General features: G+C 45.8%; 6 protein-coding genes across 6 annotated transcripts; 1 reads left to right on the top strand and 5 right to left on the bottom strand.

Moving 5' to 3' along the window:
* Positions 1–349: 349 nt before the first annotated feature.
* VTP01DRAFT_5067 (uncharacterized protein) lies at positions 350–3959 on the bottom strand (the record flags this gene model as incomplete). The annotated part of the gene is made up of 12 exons (XM_069383818.1): positions 350–679; positions 728–1539; positions 1593–1733; positions 1800–1835; positions 1900–2106; positions 2181–2510; positions 2570–2749; positions 2826–2981; positions 3061–3300; positions 3361–3545; positions 3611–3700; positions 3760–3959. 12 exons carry the CDS (start codon positions 3957–3959, stop codon positions 350–352), a joined length of 2907 nt encoding a protein of 968 aa, XP_069235667.1.
* A 400-nt stretch (positions 3960–4359) lies between these two features.
* On the bottom strand, positions 4360–5310 carry VTP01DRAFT_5066 (uncharacterized protein; the record flags this gene model as incomplete). Its single annotated transcript, XM_069383817.1, has 1 exon — positions 4360–5310. One exon carries the CDS (start codon positions 5308–5310, stop codon positions 4360–4362), a length of 951 nt encoding a protein of 316 aa, XP_069235666.1.
* Positions 5311–6280: 970 nt separating this feature from the next.
* VTP01DRAFT_5065 (uncharacterized protein) lies at positions 6281–10929 on the bottom strand (the record flags this gene model as incomplete). The annotated part of the gene is made up of 4 exons (XM_069383816.1): positions 6281–8277; positions 8358–8506; positions 8571–10634; positions 10706–10929. 4 exons carry the CDS (start codon positions 10927–10929, stop codon positions 6281–6283), a joined length of 4434 nt encoding a protein of 1477 aa, XP_069235665.1.
* Positions 10930–11461: 532 nt separating this feature from the next.
* VTP01DRAFT_5064 (uncharacterized protein) lies at positions 11462–12313 on the bottom strand (the record flags this gene model as incomplete). The annotated part of the gene is made up of 7 exons (XM_069383815.1): positions 11462–11544; positions 11607–11679; positions 11739–11855; positions 11921–11962; positions 12027–12092; positions 12162–12206; positions 12260–12313. The coding sequence occupies 7 exons, from the start codon at positions 12311–12313 to the stop codon at positions 11462–11464; spliced, it is 480 nt and encodes a 159-aa protein (XP_069235664.1).
* Positions 12314–12680: 367 nt separating this feature from the next.
* VTP01DRAFT_5063 (uncharacterized protein) lies at positions 12681–13488 on the bottom strand (the record flags this gene model as incomplete). The annotated part of the gene is made up of 4 exons (XM_069383814.1): positions 12681–12866; positions 12917–13093; positions 13154–13405; positions 13462–13488. 4 exons carry the CDS (start codon positions 13486–13488, stop codon positions 12681–12683), a joined length of 642 nt encoding a protein of 213 aa, XP_069235663.1.
* Positions 13489–14287: 799 nt separating this feature from the next.
* VTP01DRAFT_5062 (uncharacterized protein) lies at positions 14288–19625 on the top strand (the record flags this gene model as incomplete). The annotated part of the gene is made up of 15 exons (XM_069383813.1): positions 14288–14860; positions 14923–15129; positions 15190–15247; positions 15314–15448; positions 15508–15710; positions 15774–16886; positions 16943–17119; positions 17183–17312; positions 17381–17972; positions 18038–18177; positions 18236–18307; positions 18366–18523; positions 18585–18737; positions 18800–19258; positions 19323–19625. The coding sequence occupies 15 exons, from the start codon at positions 14288–14290 to the stop codon at positions 19623–19625; spliced, it is 4473 nt and encodes a 1490-aa protein (XP_069235662.1).
* Positions 19626–19650: the final 25 nt, after the last annotated feature.

Here is a 19650-nt window from a genome sequence, read left to right as displayed (position 1 = left end):
GTCGCCAGCTTTTCCAGCAAAACCGTGCTGGCGTGTTCCTGTCTGGTTCTTTCCCTCTTCAAGCAATTTCGTTTTCCGCGTATATGCCAACAATGCTCAGCACTTGAGTCTTTGTGTGTGTATGTGTGTATGAATGTCTCTCACTCATACGATGGGTTGTATACTAACACTCTATTGCCTTTTTCTCAGTAACAATGAACAAAATCTGCAAAGAATTACATTTTTTTCTCGGTGTCTATTTCATGCTCACATGAGCACGGTCAGTTACCGTTCGTTACTAGTACAATACATGCATGCATTTATATATTATTGCGACTATGTAGAACATATAGTAATGGCATCATCTTTTTTACTTAGAGCGCGAGGGCCCTGCGTCAATTGTAGTGTCATTTCGGGTATCTGGTTTCACGCGTGCCAAGGTGCAGCCCAAGGCAACGGTTGGTAGATAGGTTTGGGTATTTTCTTCTGAAGGCGCTGTCGAGTTAATAGATGTGATATCGCATTCTTGCTGCGATGCTGAAGATCGGCTAGACGATGGAGGAGGAGGAGGAGTTGGTAAGACTAGTACATAGTGAACTGCAAAGGCCGGCTCTTCTTCCGATGGTGTGTCATCGCTACTTTGAGAAGCTTCATTCACAGTTGATTCACGTTCGTTTCTCCATTTTTGGACAGATAGCGGCTGATATAAAATTAATATCTCGTTCATGATTCAAAAAAAGACTTTTACCTGTAGATGCCTATTCCAAGTGAAGGCTGCCATATGTTCAGGTTGTATGTCCTCTCGCTTGGGCTGCAAAGGGAGAGTTTTAACTTTAACTCTGTAGACGCCTGCTGCATTTGAGACTGTCAAATCAGGCAAGGATCCAAAATCCTGCATATCGTACACAGCTGCTTCGGCTGATCTAGCATTGGAGTATCGTTGCATCCTTCGCAGCATGTAGAGTGTAATGGCGCCAAACATAACCAGGGAGACAGTTAGCAGCACGACAGCTGCTATCTTGAGCGAATCGCCGGATGGGCTTCCGTCGGATGTACTATCACCACTCAAAACGTCTTTGACAATGGTGTCAACGCTTAGTTTGAATAGTATCTCAGAGCTGTTCTTAATTGCATAGTTGATCGTGTTTTGAAACATGCTTGTTTCGGGTAGCTTTGGATCAGGCGATATTCTGTATACGTAGTAACCACTAAAGCGGCGCCAGTCATCCGCGCGCAAAATAACAGTAGGGTTTGTGCCTGTCAAAGGATTAGCATCGCTGTATAGCTTGGATGCATTGATCGGCTGATACTGCACGCCAGCAGAGCTATAGATTTCCCGCTGTAAATTTCCTGCTTCGTCGAAAATGATTGGGTTGATCTGCTGATTGATGTTGCCTTGCCAGACATTTAATGTTTGGAAATAAATATGGACAGACTCGTTTGCTGGAGAGATCGAGAATATAATATCGGAATTCGGAGCATCCACGAATGTTTTGAACGTCAAGATATCGTCAAACCGGACAGAGCTTTCAAATGTATCGTTGAGGTTCAATGTCTGACCTATATGCGTCTCAGTGATCCAGCACGTTGTGGGTCCGAATAACTTTACATACGGGAAGGACAGGAAATTGACGAAATTTCGGCCGCTTGCAAACTTTGGCAGGTGCCTTCTAGGGACTCTGCTGTGCCTGCTTTCGAAGTATCATAGAGACACATGTTGTTGCAATAAGAGCATTGGGATCTTTGGAGACAATCTAGAGGAAGAGTGATATGTATCGATGCGTTGCCTTTCAAATTTCAGAAACAAGGGGTATCGTTACCTTGACAGTCGTTGTAATTGCTGCACCAGCGCAAAGCTGAAATGCGATAGTGAGCAAGTCCACTCGAGGTATATACGGTACCGTCTTTTCAAATTCTTGCCTTTGCACTGAGCGATTTGTTTGCTACTTAAGCTTCCTTTGGGTACGGAGAAACTGACTAGATCAGCAAGATCAAACCCATTGTGCCCACCGAGTATCCATGCAACATCGTTGCGAATAACCATGCTGTGTCCTTTTCGAGGTACGATGTTTTGCCCTGGGCTGCCAGATAGCGAAACATTCTGTTGAACAGTCATGGTTCCACAAGCTACATATGCACGAGGAGATCACTTGTTACAAAAACCATGTTCGATAAGAGGAGGAGAATGGTTATACACTTACCGGTATCGTAAAGAAGTATATCTCCAAAGTAGCATTCATTCATTTGGAACCCGCTGTAGTTCTGGTATGGCATTTCTCCACCCAGGAATAAATACTCACTGCCATTCCACACGCTCGCGTAGGTACCTTGCACCCGTCCCTGGTACGTAGGCTGCTGCTCGCCGATAAACCACAAACCGCTCGGCAGGTGATACTCATAGACATTCGTGCTGCCATCCGATCGCAGACCTCCGAAATAGAACAAGGAATCCCTTTCAGCATTGTAGATTCCGGCTGCGCTAACAATGCCTACGCTGTTTTGCCTATATCCTGCGTACCAAACATTCGCATCTAGCGATATGTTTTCCGTTAGCTTTGCTGCAATGTCGGCATGAATCGTATTTGCTTACCGATATCATATGCATACAAGTCGCGTGATTTAGCGCCAGCTATAGATGCTTGAACGCTGTAGCCGCCAAATAGGAAGATGCGCGTTGACTCATTTTTCAGAGTCGCTACTGTGACGCTAGGACTGATCAGTATAGGCGGTGGTCTGTTTGCATATTGTATCTGTGTCCAATTCCAGCCATCTATGTATCAAACGAGAGCCGGTGAACCAAAAATTTAGCAATTATTGGCTTCTTTGCATTTACTATTAGCATTTACCAGGATCTAGTTTCCAGAGGTCGTTCATTACGACACCTATCGAGTTGCTTCCTCCAAAGCAGTAGATAGAATTGTTATATACAAATAGGGTGTGTCCGTAACGCGGTATTGGTTTTGTGGGTGACGTTACGTGCATTTCAGTCCAGCTCATGTTTGCTATACATGTATGTATGTATGTATGTGTCAATTGCCACGTGAGTGACAAGATTTGTTACAATGCATTGTCAATACTTACAAAAATGAAACTCGAGTAGCTCTGGAGTCGGCATGCCGTTCATTGTAGTTCCTCCATAAACAACCATACTGTCTCTCGGAGGGTAATACACTGCAGCGTGAAAATATCGCGGGGTAAACAGGGTATCGTTCTGCCCAACTTTCTCGCAAGCAACGCCCATGTATCCCGAATAACACTCGCACAAAGTACCGCCTGCGTTGCATGTGCCGTGGCCAATCGTGGCGCACGCATGGCATCGATCTAAATGCAATACAGTGTCAAGCCATATATGCTATCAGGATATCACAATTGCGTGGTTACCGATAGATTGATATGTTCCCAAGAATCCACTGCGAACGGTTGTTGCGTCTGTCCGTATGGTAACTGTCATCGAAGACGAGTCAGAAAAGATAGTATCATTCATCAAAGTTCGATTGCCGCATAGTTTTGCCAGGATACTGCCGCTGGTAGCAGAGTTGCCGTCGTATACGGAAACATAGTCGTATCTAAAAATAACTGCAATGTAGATATGATGCTATCGAGTAGAAGCGTAGTTGCAGCTCATCGTTACCCGCACTCCAGATCAAAGTGGGAAAAGCTGAGCTGGATGATTTGCGAAGAATTCGCTGCACTTATTGACCACTGGCATTCGATGCTATTTCTTCAAAAAACGAGATTATTTCCCAGAAAGAGCATGATCATAAAGTCAAAAAAACATACGCGTATGTGTGCGAAGGAGTAGAAAAATCCGGGTTATCAGTTATATACAATGGTTGTTCGGTGGCTATCAGGCTGTAATTTCCGGGGCAGCCGTTGGCATCATCGTCGAGTCCATCATTGGGTAGAGTAGCTGCAGAGTAACACAGCAAGAGCAGCAACCGCAGTAATAAGATGGACATGTCGACGCTAGATCTCCTCATGCTTGGCTGATTCAATACACAGGTGTCGTTTCCAAGTTACTTTTGTGGGTGAACCTGGAGACGATAGGTGAAGAACATAAAGAAGAAACAAAGAAAAAGAATAAACGACAAGATACGACGGCTACGAAGAGCGGATCGCATGCAATTTCACACAGGCACTCGTGTAACTTGAAAGTTAAAGCACTTTTTTTCTCGTTCTTTTATATAGTTCACCAAAAAGAGTAAGTTTACAATGTACAGGAAAAGTTGCAAGGTAAGGGAGGGTAGAGAGAGAGAGAAAGAGAGGCAAAAAGAAGAAAAAGAAGGAAAAAAAAAAGAAGAACAAGGGCGCATGGGTAGAGAAGGAAAACGGCAGAAGCGCAAAAAGAAAGAAAAAGAGAAAAAGATACAGAGATAATCATTAACTGCAGCGTGAGCGAGAAGGAGGTGCCAAAATGATCCGAGTCTTTGTACGGGTGTTGAGCGAAAGTGAAGGCACCGGAACGTTCTGCTCCTCCGGCTTGACTTCATCCTCATCCATATCAATGAGGATATCGTCGTCGTCATCGTCGTTGTTATTGTTGTTGTTGTTGTTGTTGGAGGAGGAGGAGGAGGAGGAGGAGATATTGCTCTCAGATGAGGAGGAGGACGAACAGCCAGCCATCTCCTCTTCTTCCATGCCACCGCGAACCTTATCCAATTTATCCAATTGTTGGGAATTTCTCCTGTGATCCATGCTAACGAGGATGGCGGCAGCTTCCAGCATTTGAACTTGCTGATGCTTGGTCAGAAGCAGCTTGCTTGTGAGTTCCCACTGCTCGGAATGCTCCCATCGATGTTTTGATAGGCAGTTTGGATGCTTGTAAATTTTGCCGCACTCTTCACAGCGGTGGATCTGCTGACTTTTCCGGGAAGAGCTTTCGGACTGACGTCTGTTGCGAATGGTTCGGCCACCCGTTGCAGCAGCGGCAGCAGTCGATGCTGGAGAGTGGGCCAGGTTGAACGGAGAGTCTGGGCGTGGAGAATGGGAGGGACGGCGGATAGTCTGTGCTGCTGTGGCGGCAGGCGACGAATGGTCTATTGTGTAGTTCTCCGGAAGCGACTTTGAGAACTGCTGGATAGTCAGGGCATTAAAGTGAGTGGGTAGAGAATCACGGCGCAGGCTGCTGACGCTGCTGGATACACTGTTTCCGCGAGTTAGGGGTGGTTCTTCAGTGTAGCTGCTGCCGGCAGTGGACAAGTCGACACCTTCTGGGAAGCCCGCACCAGGCACCTCATCTCCGCCGTAGGACGATGTTGGAGGTGACGGTAGGTTGTCGGCAATGGCCTTCTTCTGCTGCTGTTGTAGCTGGAATGTCAGTGTCGAGGACATTTTGGTAAGCTCTGGAAAAAAAAAAGTGTTAAGAAAAAAAAGTTGGAAATGCTTCCAAAATTGTCACACGCCCTTTACCAGCGGAATCCGAAGCGTGGACATTCGACGAGTCTCGCCGAACTTGGGAGAAACATTTCAAAGCGGCCCGCAACTCGATAAGTCGCAGAATTTGCCGGCATCAGAGCTATTCATTGAACCGTTGCTATTAGTAATCATGAACATAGTCTCAAAAAAAAAGAAAGGTATCTCAAACAATGCTATTGTCGGCACCGTCTGCCCCTGGATAAAGGCTGTTGTGAACAGGCAAAAACGATGATGTGATTCTTTCCTTTTAAGGCACATCACCGCCTAAACCTCATTTCCATCTCGTTGTCCTTACTTTTTCCAGCAGCAGCAACGCATGGGCAGACTATCCTCCCTATGCACTTGGATGGACGAGTGTATTCGATTACCGTTCTCTGGATTTCCTTTGTTATATCCTCCTCCACCATCTCTTGGCATGTACTGTTATCAGTGATCGAATCTTTTGCGGTCCGAGCGCAGCAAGCCGATCCGTCGTCGGAATATAGGATAGTGTCTGGGGAGGCTACCAAAATGGAAATGGTCCTGTCCAGTTGGCAAAAGGATATTCAGGAGTCCTGAATGCAGTTGCACTGTAAGAACCAGCTTTTGGTGGTTATTTCTCTAGCCAATGAAAATAAGCCAGTTTTATTGATATATATTCATTGTAGCGAGCTACAACAAAGAAATCAGATTGTGATCACATCAAAATTATGAATAACTCAGTGCGATTTACAAATATAGATCGTTAACTCGCTCCGCAAAAACCAATACATTGTTGTCTATGGGATCGCTTGGTTGGTTGGGAAAGATTGGAAAGAAAAGAACATTGTCTTTTTTATTTTTCAAAGATAGGAAAACAATAGAATTTTGCATCGACAGAAACAGAAAAAGAAGCAGAGTAGTAGATTTAACGAAGATCATCGTCGCGATCGCTACCGCCGATATCAATTTCCTCATCTTCGTCATCTTCGTGAATAGTCGCTAGAACATCGGTTTTGGGTTCTGATTTTACACTGACTGCCGGAGTGGATACATGGAGAGCATTTGAAGTGACTTGGGACGATGATGACTTGTGCTCGACAACTCGATTGACACCGACATCATCTTCCTTGTTGCTGCGAGGCTTGCTAGGTCGTGAATTTGCCGACTGCTTCTTTGCAGTTTGCAGCTTCTTGGTAGGCACAACAACACGTAAAGGTGATGCCAATGCTCCGCTCCAGGATGCGGATTTTTTGATTGCTGAAGGCGCGATTTTACCACCACCACTTCCTCCTTGTGGCCGCCGGCGAGCAATGATTTTGCCTGCAGCGTTGCGTCTTGGCTCGTTACCGTTGCGTTGGCTCCTGTTTGAGAAGGACGGTCGCCGAGGATTTTCCATGATTGGCGTGCTCGCTCGTCGAAGGAGATCTTCGAGGTCAAGCAAACTACCGTTGCCCATGGCATCAATTGCCGCGTCTCGCATCTTCTTCATACGTTTGCGGACTTCTTCCACATCGTTGTCTGTGTCGGTATCGTCGTCTTCTTCAGACGCACTGTTGACTACGTCCACATCACTGCCGTCATCGGTTGTTGATCGGTTACGTTTATGTCCAAGTGATTTGGCATCTTTGCCTTTTGTTGAGAAAGACGAACTCGTTGGTGTAGCAGGGCAATCGATAACTGCAATCGTGCGTTCCCGACCGTCATCGTCGCTTTCATCAAAGTTACCCAGCAACGGTGCTTTCAATGTGCATTCCGGAGCACGGCGGTTGTTAGTGATTAACAAGTGATGCAGTTGGGCGGCAGTCGCAGTAGGTGTAGGTGGTGAGAGTGAGCGGGCGATAGGAGATGGCATTACATTGCGAGTAGTGTTGCGCAGACCGGGAAGATTCAATGCTGGTAATCTGTCATGCTTGATTTGTCGGCGGTTTACGGGGACTGTAATGGGCAGGGGAGATGGAAAGAATTTGTCGATAGATTCATTGAGGAATGGTCCAAGTCGATGTTGAAGAGAACAAGTGACAGCTAATTCCTGTGCACGTCTCAAAGGTATCCATGTACCGTACAACGGGCTCGTCTTTTTGGGTACCCGAACACGCTCAAGCTCAAAGCTCAAGATCATGCTACGCTCGCTCTCGGTATCGATACCGCCTGCAGTTAGGAGCTCAGTGCCATTAATGTAGCCAGAGTCAAGCCTACGCATGATGCGATATTCTGGTTTTGCATCCACAGCCGGTAGCACAGCTACACACACGGCAGTGTTATCGAGGATGGTTATATACATGGTTGGGTTCGTCGGCAATGACGTGTGAACGATTGGCTGTTCCGAATCGATATTTACAGTAGGCAATACAGGCGTAGATGCAGTCGAGGGAGATTGGGAAGCATTAGCCAGATCGTCAGGAAGCCGAGCTAGGAGAGACTTGAAATCATTCAACTGAGAATCGGAAGACGTTGTTGCCGTGGAAGAGGATGATAATGCTGAAGACGATGATGGCTGTGGCAACCTTACGAGGGATTGCATGTATGACGATAAGGCCTTTGCCAGTTCAAGCGGATTTGAGAACTGAGACAGATTTGGAATGACGGACGATAGCTGCTGCAATGCGCTCATGTTTATGCCTTGCAAACCAAATGATTTGAAGAAATCGCTGGCAGCACTGCTGCTTCCTTCTGTCTCTGGCTTGTTTTCCACTTTGATCTCAGGAACGAGAGAATCAACGTTTGTCACTATATTGGTGCGAGTTTCCTTCGTTGTCTTTTTGTGGTCTTCGTCATCTTCGAATTTCATGTAAGATTCGCCATCATCCTCGTCTACATTCAGATTCATTTGCGTAGACTGTTTTCGAGTAGAATTGGCCGGTGCAGTTTGTTCTTGCTGTTCTTGCTGTTTCTGTTGATCTGTCTGTTTCTTTTGTTGTTTGTCTAGTTGTACATGTTATTCAGTTCAGCTGTTGCTGAGGAGGTGATTGCCCGAGAAAGGCCTTATTTGCTTCAAAACATACCCTCGTTAGAAGTATTGTTAGATTCGCTTTCAGATTTGTCCTGTTCTTCCGACATCTCCAAAGGATCATCACTCAATAGCTTCTGAACACCAGGGAAACTTGCGATCTTGAACTCTTCGGCCAACTCTCGAGCTCTCGTCAACGGCACCCTGAGAAAATATCCCAAATTAATATTTAGGTACTCCTCTATCGGTCAAAGACGAGATACATTACCATGCTCCTCTGCATTCAGTTGGACCTTTAGTTAACGATACGACCACCTTGCCATCATCTGTCTCAGCTGAGGCGTCAAAGGAACCTTTACCCAAGATTGGGCGAGCAGCTTTGCGAAGTTGCGTCGCATTGACGTAACCTTCGTCCAAATAGAAATGCTGGCTGTTCCGTCGATCACGATTGGCGTCAGCGGCATGCCGGGTCCGCAGGGCCACGTGCTCCGTGGCGCCATCAGTGGATGATATGAAGCGAAGGATTTTGGTATCTGGAATATCGTTAGGTGAATCGAGTTGATAACATTCAAGCGCACCAAATGTCTTTTTAATGATGCGATAATGTTCCACAGGTACCGGCGTCGTCTTTACGAGCTTATCATCCTGCTCAGTTTCTTCGTTTTTGGTTTGCTCGTCTGATTCTTTGATAACCTTGTCATTGTTCAATGACTGTTGGGGATCAGTGGTATCTTCAATTTCTACATTGGCGGGTTTCTCGTTTTCTTCCTCCAATAGATCAATTCCGGATGAGCAACGGTCACCGGGCCAGGATTTTCTTCTTGGTCGGCTTAGGATATCTTCTGCTTCTTCGCTAACATCTGCCTGCTGTTCTTCGCTGACATTGTCGTCTGTACTTCCAGCGGACGATTCTGCGGCTGCGGCTGCGGCTGCGGCTGCGGCCATACCCCGTGCAGTGCTCGCTAACAATGCTCTCTGCAGCAAAGATGTCTCCCTTGATCCAGGCAATGCACAGAAACTTTTACGGGAGATTGTACGTGCAGCAGCAGATTCAGGCATACTTGATAGGCCGTTGCCGACATTAGGTGACAGGAATTGAGATGATGACGATGATGCAGAAGACGAGTTGTTATTGTTACTGCCGTTATTCTTGCTCGACTTATTGTTTCCATTGTTATCGCCGTTGAAATATTGATCCAATTCGGAAATAGATATGGATTCTGGAGTGGCAATGTGGAAAGGAATCTGATGGGCCGTTGATTCGTCCGACAAGAATACAGTGTCGAAATCCTGCTCGTAGTTGCCATTTGTATTCCACAATTCCTCGCCAAGGAAGCCGCCGTTCATGGAGAATGATTGACGTCTCGATGATAATCTAGGAGAGTCTTGTGTGCTGTAGAGTGAAGCATTTGCTGAGTTGCTGCGCTGCATATCAGATGCCGTAGCCTGGGCGATACTTGGTCTCCGGGTCGTCACAGCGGCAACAGAAGACCGTCGGCGACTAGCTGCGTGGGTAGTGTTGAAATCGATGTCCGCCAATACTTCATCACCTTTCAGCATCTCTTCATGATAGTCCGAATAGTCAGCTTCACTTTCGGCATCCGACATATTCACATCCATTGGCGAAGAAGTTGCGAATTCTGCATCGACACCCATAGGAGAGTTCAGGTCTTCAAACTGCGGCTTCGGTTTATCGTTTCCTGATATGGAAGATGTTGACGGTGGCGAGTATGAAGAAAGGCTTGAAGATGAGGATGGGCCCGTAACAGGGGAGAGTGGCAGCGATCCAGGTGGTAAATTTCGTTGCGTGCGAAGACGTTTGGCAGCTCGCTTCGTTGCAGAGACTTCTTGTTCGTCATCAGCTTCTTGCACACGAGTTGGGTAGTCGTTATCTTCTTCTTCGCTATCGCTCAGCTGCTGACGCTTTCGTCGCGTTCTGCGCCGACTGGATCTCGTGACAGGTGCATGTCTGGACCGTCGTTGGCTAGTGGATGTACCAGCAAGAACACTTTCGTCTTCAGATGACAGCGGTGAGGTGTCTGACAACATCGTGGTTTCTGCCGCTTTTGTGGTCGTTTGTCGTCGTCTTGCAGACTGTCTCTTTTGCACTGCGGGAGGCTTTGCTGGAAGAGGTTGTGATAAAGGTGGAGAGGGAGGCTCTTGACCAGGCTGGGTGGAAGTAGGTTCGGTTGCAAGCGAATAATTTATTTTTCTCGAGTGGTGTTCGTCAAAGTGGCGAGCAAGCAACGGGGGTCGCGGGGGATTGTGTTCGGCAGCTCGTTTGAAATGCTGAGAAATTCGAGAGGATACGGTGGCGAACGGAGTGGCACCACTGTCAATCGTAAATGTCAGTCAAATTCTGTCACAAAGAATCATACTCTAATCTTCCCAGAAAAAGCTTACCCTAGAGTAGCGTATTTATATTTCATGATAACGTTGGCGAGTTCCTTTGGCGAGCTGGGCTTGTTGCCGAGCTTCAGCAGAGCTTTCAATATGGCGGTAAAGACCTTGTCTTTAGCATCGTCTGGGTGAATAGTACCCGGAAGCTCTTGTTGCTTCTGTGCCAGAGCATCTGCGCTCGACTCGCCCTGTTCCTGCTGAACATGCGCTGATGTAGAGTCTGACATTACTAATGCTGCAGGTTGAGTGTCAAACAAACTGTGTCAAACAGAATGTTCACTTTACAGCAGTAAAGGGAGGAATTAAAGGAGTAATGAGGTGTTCAATTGGAGAGTGCAATAAAGAAACTGAAAAGCAACAGAGGTTGATGCCGTGGGACGAATGACAGAAGTTTTTGAAAGGGAAACGTTGACCGCAGCAGCCCTTGTCTGACGGGATAAAAAAATGATGGGCAGTTTCATTGCGGTGTACCAAATTTGCTGTTCCAAATGGTCTCACAAACAGCAGGAGCAAGTGGGATTCGTCAGTTTGCGCCACGCTGAGAAGAAAAACGCAGAAGGGCTTTAACATTGCAGTTCTCAGCCTATCCATCCCTAAATATCACCAAAGTCATCGATTCATTGTCTTTGACGCCCATTCTATTGTGTTTTCATCTAGATAGAAGAAAGAGCACCTGCTCACATCAATCGAAAATCGGGCAGGACAGACGATTAGACTAAAGACTTTCAGACTCTATTTCTAGATATCTAAATGTTCCACTTATTTCTTTCCACCATTAGTAATCTCATTCTCTGGATGGCTGTATGCTTGAGCAACGAATTTGTTGTGACGACCAATGGCAACTAGAATGTACAAAATAGTGAGTTTCTGAGTCGTGAGTACATAGGCTAAAGCAGTATGTTACCTAGACGGCCATCAGCTGTCATTTCTACACTGGTGAATGCAAGAGTCTTGCCCAGTTTATCACATCGGCAATCCTAAAAGTACAACTCGGTAAACTTTCATATAAACAAACTCATGAAAAACCTCCAAGTACCAAAGTGATGACTTGTCCTTCCTTTGCGCCAGAGATATAGCTGATATTAATATCGGTGCTGACACCGGTAGCATACAGTCCCTTCGAGGCTACAGCTAGAGATCCGCCGACATCCACCTGTGATAATATTCACTCAGCAGCTGCTATGCGATAGGATATGATAACGGAAATGGTATACATACAACTGTAGCGAGCAATCCGCCGTGCACTGATTTGAGACGGTTCTTTGTTTGCCGTTCATCTTTAGTCTGCAGTTATTTGACACTGGTGCTATAATTTTCACATTACCAGATGCTGCTTTTCGACAGTGAATTGCGCTCGTACCCTGCCGTCCGACGAATCGAGCAATTTAAGCTATATTTTGGTATTCATTGCTTTAGTATCTTGCAAGATATGAACGAATATCACAAAGGTAGTATTTACCCCTGGAAGGACAAGAGCGTCGTAGCCTCCTTCGGTCTGGAAGCTCTGTTGTTGACGTTTAGACAATGTTCACCTTCGACATGGCGATTAACAATCACCTTGAGCACTTTCTGAACCATGGCAGTCGATCTCAGAACAGCGGTTGGCAGCATTGTGTAGCGTCTATGGAATGAGGAAGGAAGTGAGTTCGCTGGTTTCCAAAGTCGCTGACACATAGAGCTCGATCAACTCGGTTAAAAGTTTTAACGTCCTAATCTAATAGGAAACGAATTGAGCTAACAAGCAGCTGTTATCTGTATCATCCCACGACATATTTATCGATGCGTGAAAGCAGATACGTATTATGTTCTAGCGTTTTCTTTCTTCTACTGCGTGAGTTATGTTTCTGTGCAAAGCTCACACAATACACTGAGCAGTTATTGCAAGCAGCATGCGGCACATTTACAGCGTAAAAGCTTGCATTCCATGTCTCAAAGTTTACTTGAAAGATATGAACATAAAATCATTGCTATGACGGACCTAGACGTCCAATTCCTCTTCTGTATCTCTTCCAGTAGAGCCGTAACGTTTCTTTTTGCGCATACTTGAATCATTGCCCATCAGTTTCAGCTTCCGTTTCTTGTCTTTGCGTATAGATAGGGATCCGACTGAGCTCTGTGTTGAATCCAGATCAGAATCGTCTCTATCTTCTTTCTGTGCTAATGCCTACAGACAAGTGTTTAATGGTTTGCATTCAGAAAAGTTACCAGCTCTACCTTTTGATACGTTGTTGATGAAAGAGAAAATAACCGATCAAGCTCGGTGTACTTGTGTTTACGTTTATCTGGCCTGCTCGCGAGATAGCCATCAAAGCCGCGTATTATATTTCCATTCTGCTGCGTGTCTTCCAAATATGAACCTTCAAACAGATATATGGCGTTTTCGAGATTAATCTGAGCAACATTTGTTGAGCACTTTGTATTTAGCTGAATGCAAAAAGGTGCGAAAATTACCAAATTAGCATCGACTTGCTTTTTACGGCTAAGTAGAGCTTGTAGTTCAAGCTTGGCTTCTTCGTACTTTTGCCGTATAACTTGCGGTGGTTCTGGTGGGGCTGGGGCGGCGGTCGGTTTGGCAGGCGTAGGGGTGGTTGTGTTGGTGGGCGTGGTAGTGGCAGGCGTGGTTTGAGCGGATGTCGTACTTGGTTCTGAGGGAGTCTGTTGCTGCTGTGATTGCGCCGGCGCTTGCGATTGCTGTGCTTGATCCTGGAAGTAATAGACATCAACGCAAGGAAACTCTTGCCCGTAAGGAGATTTCTTACTTGAATCGTAGTCGTTTCTTCCGGCATTGTGTGTGTATACGTCGTCTCTGGAGGTTGTCTGAGGTGCCCTAAAAAATGTCTGGGGGCCAACAAAGTTGGAAATAATTTCGTCAATCTAGCGAAATTCAGAACGAGAACTTACAGCCCAAAGCAACAGTTTCAGGTGTATCAATGACATTCTCTCATCATCAGCGTTGGTCTTGTGTTTACATCGTTCGTTTCCATGTATCAACATTCTTCCTATATTCATACATCCAACATTCACATCTGAGCAGCATATCACGTGATTAGAGATTTGCTAGCTGCAAAGCACTTTACTTACAGCTTGCTCTATAATCATTGTATTGCAAACCTACAATGCGTGTACGTATTTTTCTTGCAATTAAGCAAGGCATCATAGGAATAGCCTCCGTTATCTCGAGTAATTCCTTTACCGGTTTGCTTAGCTTGATCTGGACACTCGCTCGCCCAAGGCGCAGCAAGTTCCTGCCATCATCTCAGCAAATGAAGCCTTTTTATCCTCGCTACAATCAGGCATTATCAATCTTTACCTCTTTTTTCTGAAGCGGACTAGTAGTCTTATTTTCTGAGATCTCTCTATGTATTAGTGTTCGAAAGTGATTTTAGACCCTGTCGGGAGTTTATTTAAGCGGGGGCTTTTTGAAACTGGATTCGTCGATTTGCCTAGATCCCAAAATTGGCAAATTGGGCTTTGCAGCAGGCCCTGAGTTCTTGACGCCTTCCAAGTCTATAATAATATCTTGCTTAAAAAGGCTCGTTATTTTACGGGCTTCCGACTACGCAGCACTCACATACGCTCCTAAATATGAGCTCCAACAGCGAGACGACGACCCTGGAGGAAACCGACCTCGCGTCTCCCGTGCCAACGAGCAATACCAACGACGACCAGCAGCAAGACGCAGACAAGCCCGCTGACACCTCATCACCACCCATCTCGACTCCCGAGCCTTTAGAACCGACTATACCCAAAATCGTTATAACGGAAGACGGAAACGATGCGGAAGCTCGATCGTTGCCGCAATCGCCTGCAGAGCCGGAAGCAGCAGCGCAACCCGCCCCTGAAACCCTGGAGCAGCACGTTCCTGTCGTGTTATCCGACCCGCCCGAAAATATCGACGAGGAGGAGTACGACCCGGTTGCTTCGTCAGAAAGCCCTTCACTTGCGCCTTTGACTGCCGTGGGCGAGTTTTACCGTGGAAAAACAATATTGTTGACTGGAGCAACTGGATTTGTTGGCAAAGCCGTGCTCTGGAAGCTTATTCAGTCATTTGGTCTCCATATCGACAAAATCTACTTGTTGATACGTAACGGCAGCAATAAACGCAGCAAGATCGGCCGGCCTTCAGATCGTATTAAGAGCGAAATCTTGAGCAATAAGGTTCGTATGTAATGCGCGATCTATACAAATGATCTCAATTATGCAAACTCTTGCTCTTTTAGGCCTTTCTGTCGTTGCGAAAATCCATGGGTGAAGCAACATTTGATGCCATCTTCCAAGAAAAGATCGTTCCCGTTGCAGGTGACATTATTTCACCAGACTTGTCGCTTAGCGACCAAGATCGCGACTTGATCACAAAGAGCGTCCAAGTCGTCATACACTGCGCAGCTACCTTGGATTGTCATGAACGACTGGATCTTGCATTAGAGGTATATTTCTGGAGAAAAGTATGAGGCTCTAAAAGATCAATACTTATCGGGCCTTACCAGACGAATACCCTCGGTACATTGAGATTGATGGACTTAGCAGATACCTGCGGAAATATGCGCAAGTATTCACCGAATGCGAAAGAAGGAACCGAGATGTTTCAAAACTAACGGAGACTCTTTGCAGAGGCGTTTGTGCACATGTCATTGTCTTACTTCAATGCAAATATTCCTGATGGGCACATCCAGGAACGAGTCTATCCGATGGAACTGGGTGATCCAGAAGAGCTATTGAAAGAGATCGTGGGGTTGGAACTCCAAGGTAAGATAAAAAGTCGATCCGATGTTTTGTAATTCCTTTGAAAATTAAGTCGTATTTAGATATTCCCAAAATGACACAGCGTATCTTGGCAGTTTATCCAAACACCTATACATTTACCAAATTTTTGACAGAGCACCTTATCCTTAAACGTGTCGATTATAATCGCATCGAAGAAGCACAGGGCGGTAAAAAGCAATGGCCGATCGCTATTGTGCGCGCTACTCAGGTAGGCGCGGGATGTGCGGAACCGCTTCCAGGATGGGTAAGTCTACATCATGCACAAAGAACAAAAACTACTGTGATGGAATAACACGAAAATCAAAAGGTGGATGGAGTTACTGGAATGAACGCTGCTGTCTTTTTAATTGGACATGGTGTCCAAGTTCTACCGCCAGCCATTGGATGCTTACCGGCTGACATCGTTCCTGTGGATTACCTTGCGCGAATTATTATTGCATGTGCAGCAGAAATTAAACCTCCCGGCACACGGTTCTTGCTGCCATACAATGAGATTATAAACGAGGAGGAAGAGCTTGCGAGCCCGCTGCCGCAGCCTATCATCCCATGCTTCCCAGTTATATATCAAGTATCTGGAAGTAGCTTAATGATGGGAACATGGAGCGAAATCTATGATGGAATACGACATTACTGGACACGAAACACAAAAGTATCTTTATCGTCGGCCCAGGAATATTTCGTCACGAACAAAGCTCTTTTGAAAGCGAGAATATTCCTTAAATCGCAGCTAACACCTTCCCTGGCTTCTGTGACAACGGCAATCAGTGGGACGAACAGCCAATTCAACAATCGAGCTGCTTCCAGACCGACCAACAAAACAATCGAAATGGCAACGCGCATAGTAGAAGCGCATCAACCGTTTTTGCGGCATCGATGGATTTTCGAACATCAAAACGTCCGAGGCATCACATTGCAGCTAGAGAACGATCCACAGTTAAAACTATCGCAGTTCCAGTGCATCGATTGGAAGAGATACATGGTCAACTATAGCTTTGGAGCACATATTTTGATTGCGCAGGGACCGCTTGGGTTGCGAAACATTGCAGTCCCCACTGGATGGGACTGTGCATTGTACTCGAAACATACAGTGATACGCGACTCAATTGTCGAGAAGCAGATCGGATCTACAGTATTTAGTGCCTCGGATATCCAAAAGCGCATGGAACGTATGCTTGTTCAATTGATAGAAACTCTGGAAACTCCAGGAGGTTTTGATCGCAAAGACAAGAAGAAAGAAGAGGAGTGGATTGCAGACTTTGACGCTAGCTTGGATGATTGGTGCCACGATGATTCAGCATTGTTGCGTGACGCAAGAACTGCAGCGTTGCTAGGAAGATGGTCGAGCCAGCTAGGGGAACACGACGAAGCTACCAAGATCGTTGTCCTCAACGATAAGCGTGTTGTCGAAAGCGTACGCCAGGTAAATGGATAAAAACCAAGTATGCCTAGCTTCATCGCACTTATATATTTTACAAGATCATCGAGTCCTCTGGTGTTCCTCAACAGACTGTAATTGGCGAAGCGCTCAGGATATTACAAAGAATGCGAGAGCGTACTCAGCTTGCTTATGTGTGGTTCGCTGGCTCTTTCCTTGATGCTTTGTTCAAGCGATTGTTTTCAAGCGTAAGAATTAATGAAGAACACATGATTAAGGTAACGATAATCCATTAGTCGCTGTAACATTTCGTGAACAAAGCATTGACTGGATGGATCTAGTTAAAACGTCAAATACAAGGCAAGAACGTAATCTACGTCCCAGAGTCAAAGACAATGCTCGACCAACTCCTCGTGTGGTATATCTGCCTTCGATATCATTTGCCCGTTCCTGCAATCGTTTGCGATGAAGGTAAAAGGATGCTAGGATGTTAATAAATTTGGCCTGCACGACTAAAACGGCTATTTTTACTGCAACAGCCCTCGCTCTTTTGGGACCTGTATCCGATATACTGCGCATTGCAGGCTCGTATTTCGTACGACGAGATCCAGCGACACGTTCCCCGTTAAACACAGCTGTAACTGCTGCGTATACGGAGGCACTGCTGCATGAGCATGGGGCCTTGTCCATGCTGATAGAAAAGGCACGCTCGCGCACTGGACGACAACAGACAGCTTTCGACGATGGCGTGCTGGACATGGTCGTCAAAGCAAGTCTGGAGCAGCATCAACCAGCAGCACCTGATATGCAAGGTGCTTCGACGAATAGAAAGAATACCGTCATCGTTCCTCTCAAAATTATGTACGAGAAAATACCCGAGCTTCGTAACTTGGTTGACCAAGTGCTGGATCAGAAGCAACCTAAAAGCGAAACGAAAGTATCCCAGGAAGCGGCGGCTGCACCGAGACAGCTCTCGGGTCTTGCTCGCTCGGCATCTTTCTTGCGTCCAAGCGCTTCCGTTGCAGGCCGCGCTGCAAACAAGGAGAACGGTGTAAACGAGAAGGGCAAATACGGACGGGTTTACGTCGGTATCGGTGACGTTGTCGACATTCAAAAAGAGGCGGAGCGAAAGTACGTACTTTGTGACCAAACGATTCGACTACTATTTGAGTAACTAAACTGCAATTTTATGACAGTTCTAGTTCCGAAACATCTCTTACCAGCATTATTTACAAGAAGATTCAGCTGAACCAGCATTTGTCTGGAGCAGCTACTCCCGTTGCACTGGTTGCAGCAGCTATTCTGTTCGGAAGATTGTCTGGTAGCATTAGCATGGGTAAGAATGTGGTTAGCACAAGTTGTAGGCAAACAGCTAACTCAACTGTGTCTGCTAGGTTCCATCTACGAGCAAATAGTGTGGCTCAAGGGACTTTTGGAACTTAAACAGATCCCCATAGATTGGCAAGGTTTGTCTCTTATCGTTTATGTAGGTTTGGATAAGCTACTCACCGTTAGTTCTGATAGATGGTGAAGATGTTGATGCTATGGTGGCATACGCCTTGAATTTACTTGATGCAAAGAGGAATATCTCCATTGACGGGAAACGAGTTACCGAATACTCAAACGTACGCGTCATAGAGCATGCGGATAATGTAATGGCGCTATCGTATATGGCAAACCAGGTACGTGAATATCTCTCAAACAAAGGTTAATGAAATTCTGATGCATTGCTATATTTTGAAGCTCGTAGAGCTGTTATTACCCGAAGCACTCTTCTCAATAAGTTATCTATCGTGTCATTCAGATCTCATCGAGCGTCAAGAATTATATGACAGCTTCAGTTTCCTGATCGACTTGTTCAACGGAGAATTTGTCTACCTCTGGGATAAACAAGAGGTATACCATCGATTTACAAACACGCTGCATATAGAATGTTTAATAACCTATTGTACATGTAGAAATTCAATGAATTGTTCGAATGGTTTGTTGGCAAAGGTATCCTTACACGTCAAGGTGAGACTCTCGTTAAGAGGGACGCTGAAAGCGGTTCTGCCACATATACCCGTATCTGTTTCCTGGCATCGCTGCTATATCCGACACTCGATGCATACTGGATAACATCGTGCTCCTTGTCTGCCTTGCGAGATCTTCCTTTCTTACCGCGGAAGATTGTGCCTCTTTTGGCGCAATGGATAGCCGCTCACCTGATAAGCGGTAGACGTACAATTTATCGCGAAGTATTATCGACGGAAGCAAGCCAGAATGCCGTTGATAATTTTTTATCAATCGGTCTCATAACCGCTGTCCATCCAAAAACAAAGCTATCTCCAGATGCCCAGATTTTACTGCTAGAGCTGGGAGTCACAACAAACGAAGATCTGATCATGGTATCATGTCGAGACGACGAGGACCAAGAGGTAAGTAATGAAATGTAGGTCGTATACGTATTTTTTCGTGTAATTAAGGAGACGGTACTGTTAGAATGTATCTAAAGCTCAGAGAGCTACAGATATTGCGAGCCTGTGTGGCAAAATCGAAAAGCACCGATTCGGTGCAACTCTGCAAAGCGAAACGTACCGACATACTGCCCAGGTCTTTGATAAATGCCAAAACCAGATTCGGACAATCCTGCGAGCGGAGAAGAGCTATGCTACACAGCATGGTATGCAGTTACCAAAGGATGAAGATCAGATGATTCAACTTGTATACTCTTTGAAAAGCGCTTCCGGCGGCATAGGAAATCCTCGAAGAGTATCTGAAGTGTACAACCTCTCCAAACCCTAACAAGCAGCATATACACTCGATCTTG

This window comes from Rhizomucor pusillus (assembly GCF_041956525.1).
Source record: "Rhizomucor pusillus strain CBS 183.67 unplaced genomic scaffold VTP01scaffold_20, whole genome shotgun sequence".
In the NCBI taxonomy this organism is placed as follows: Eukaryota; Fungi; Mucoromycota; class Mucoromycetes; order Mucorales; family Lichtheimiaceae; genus Rhizomucor; species Rhizomucor pusillus.
This window is presented reverse-complemented; position numbering and strand designations above follow the sequence as displayed.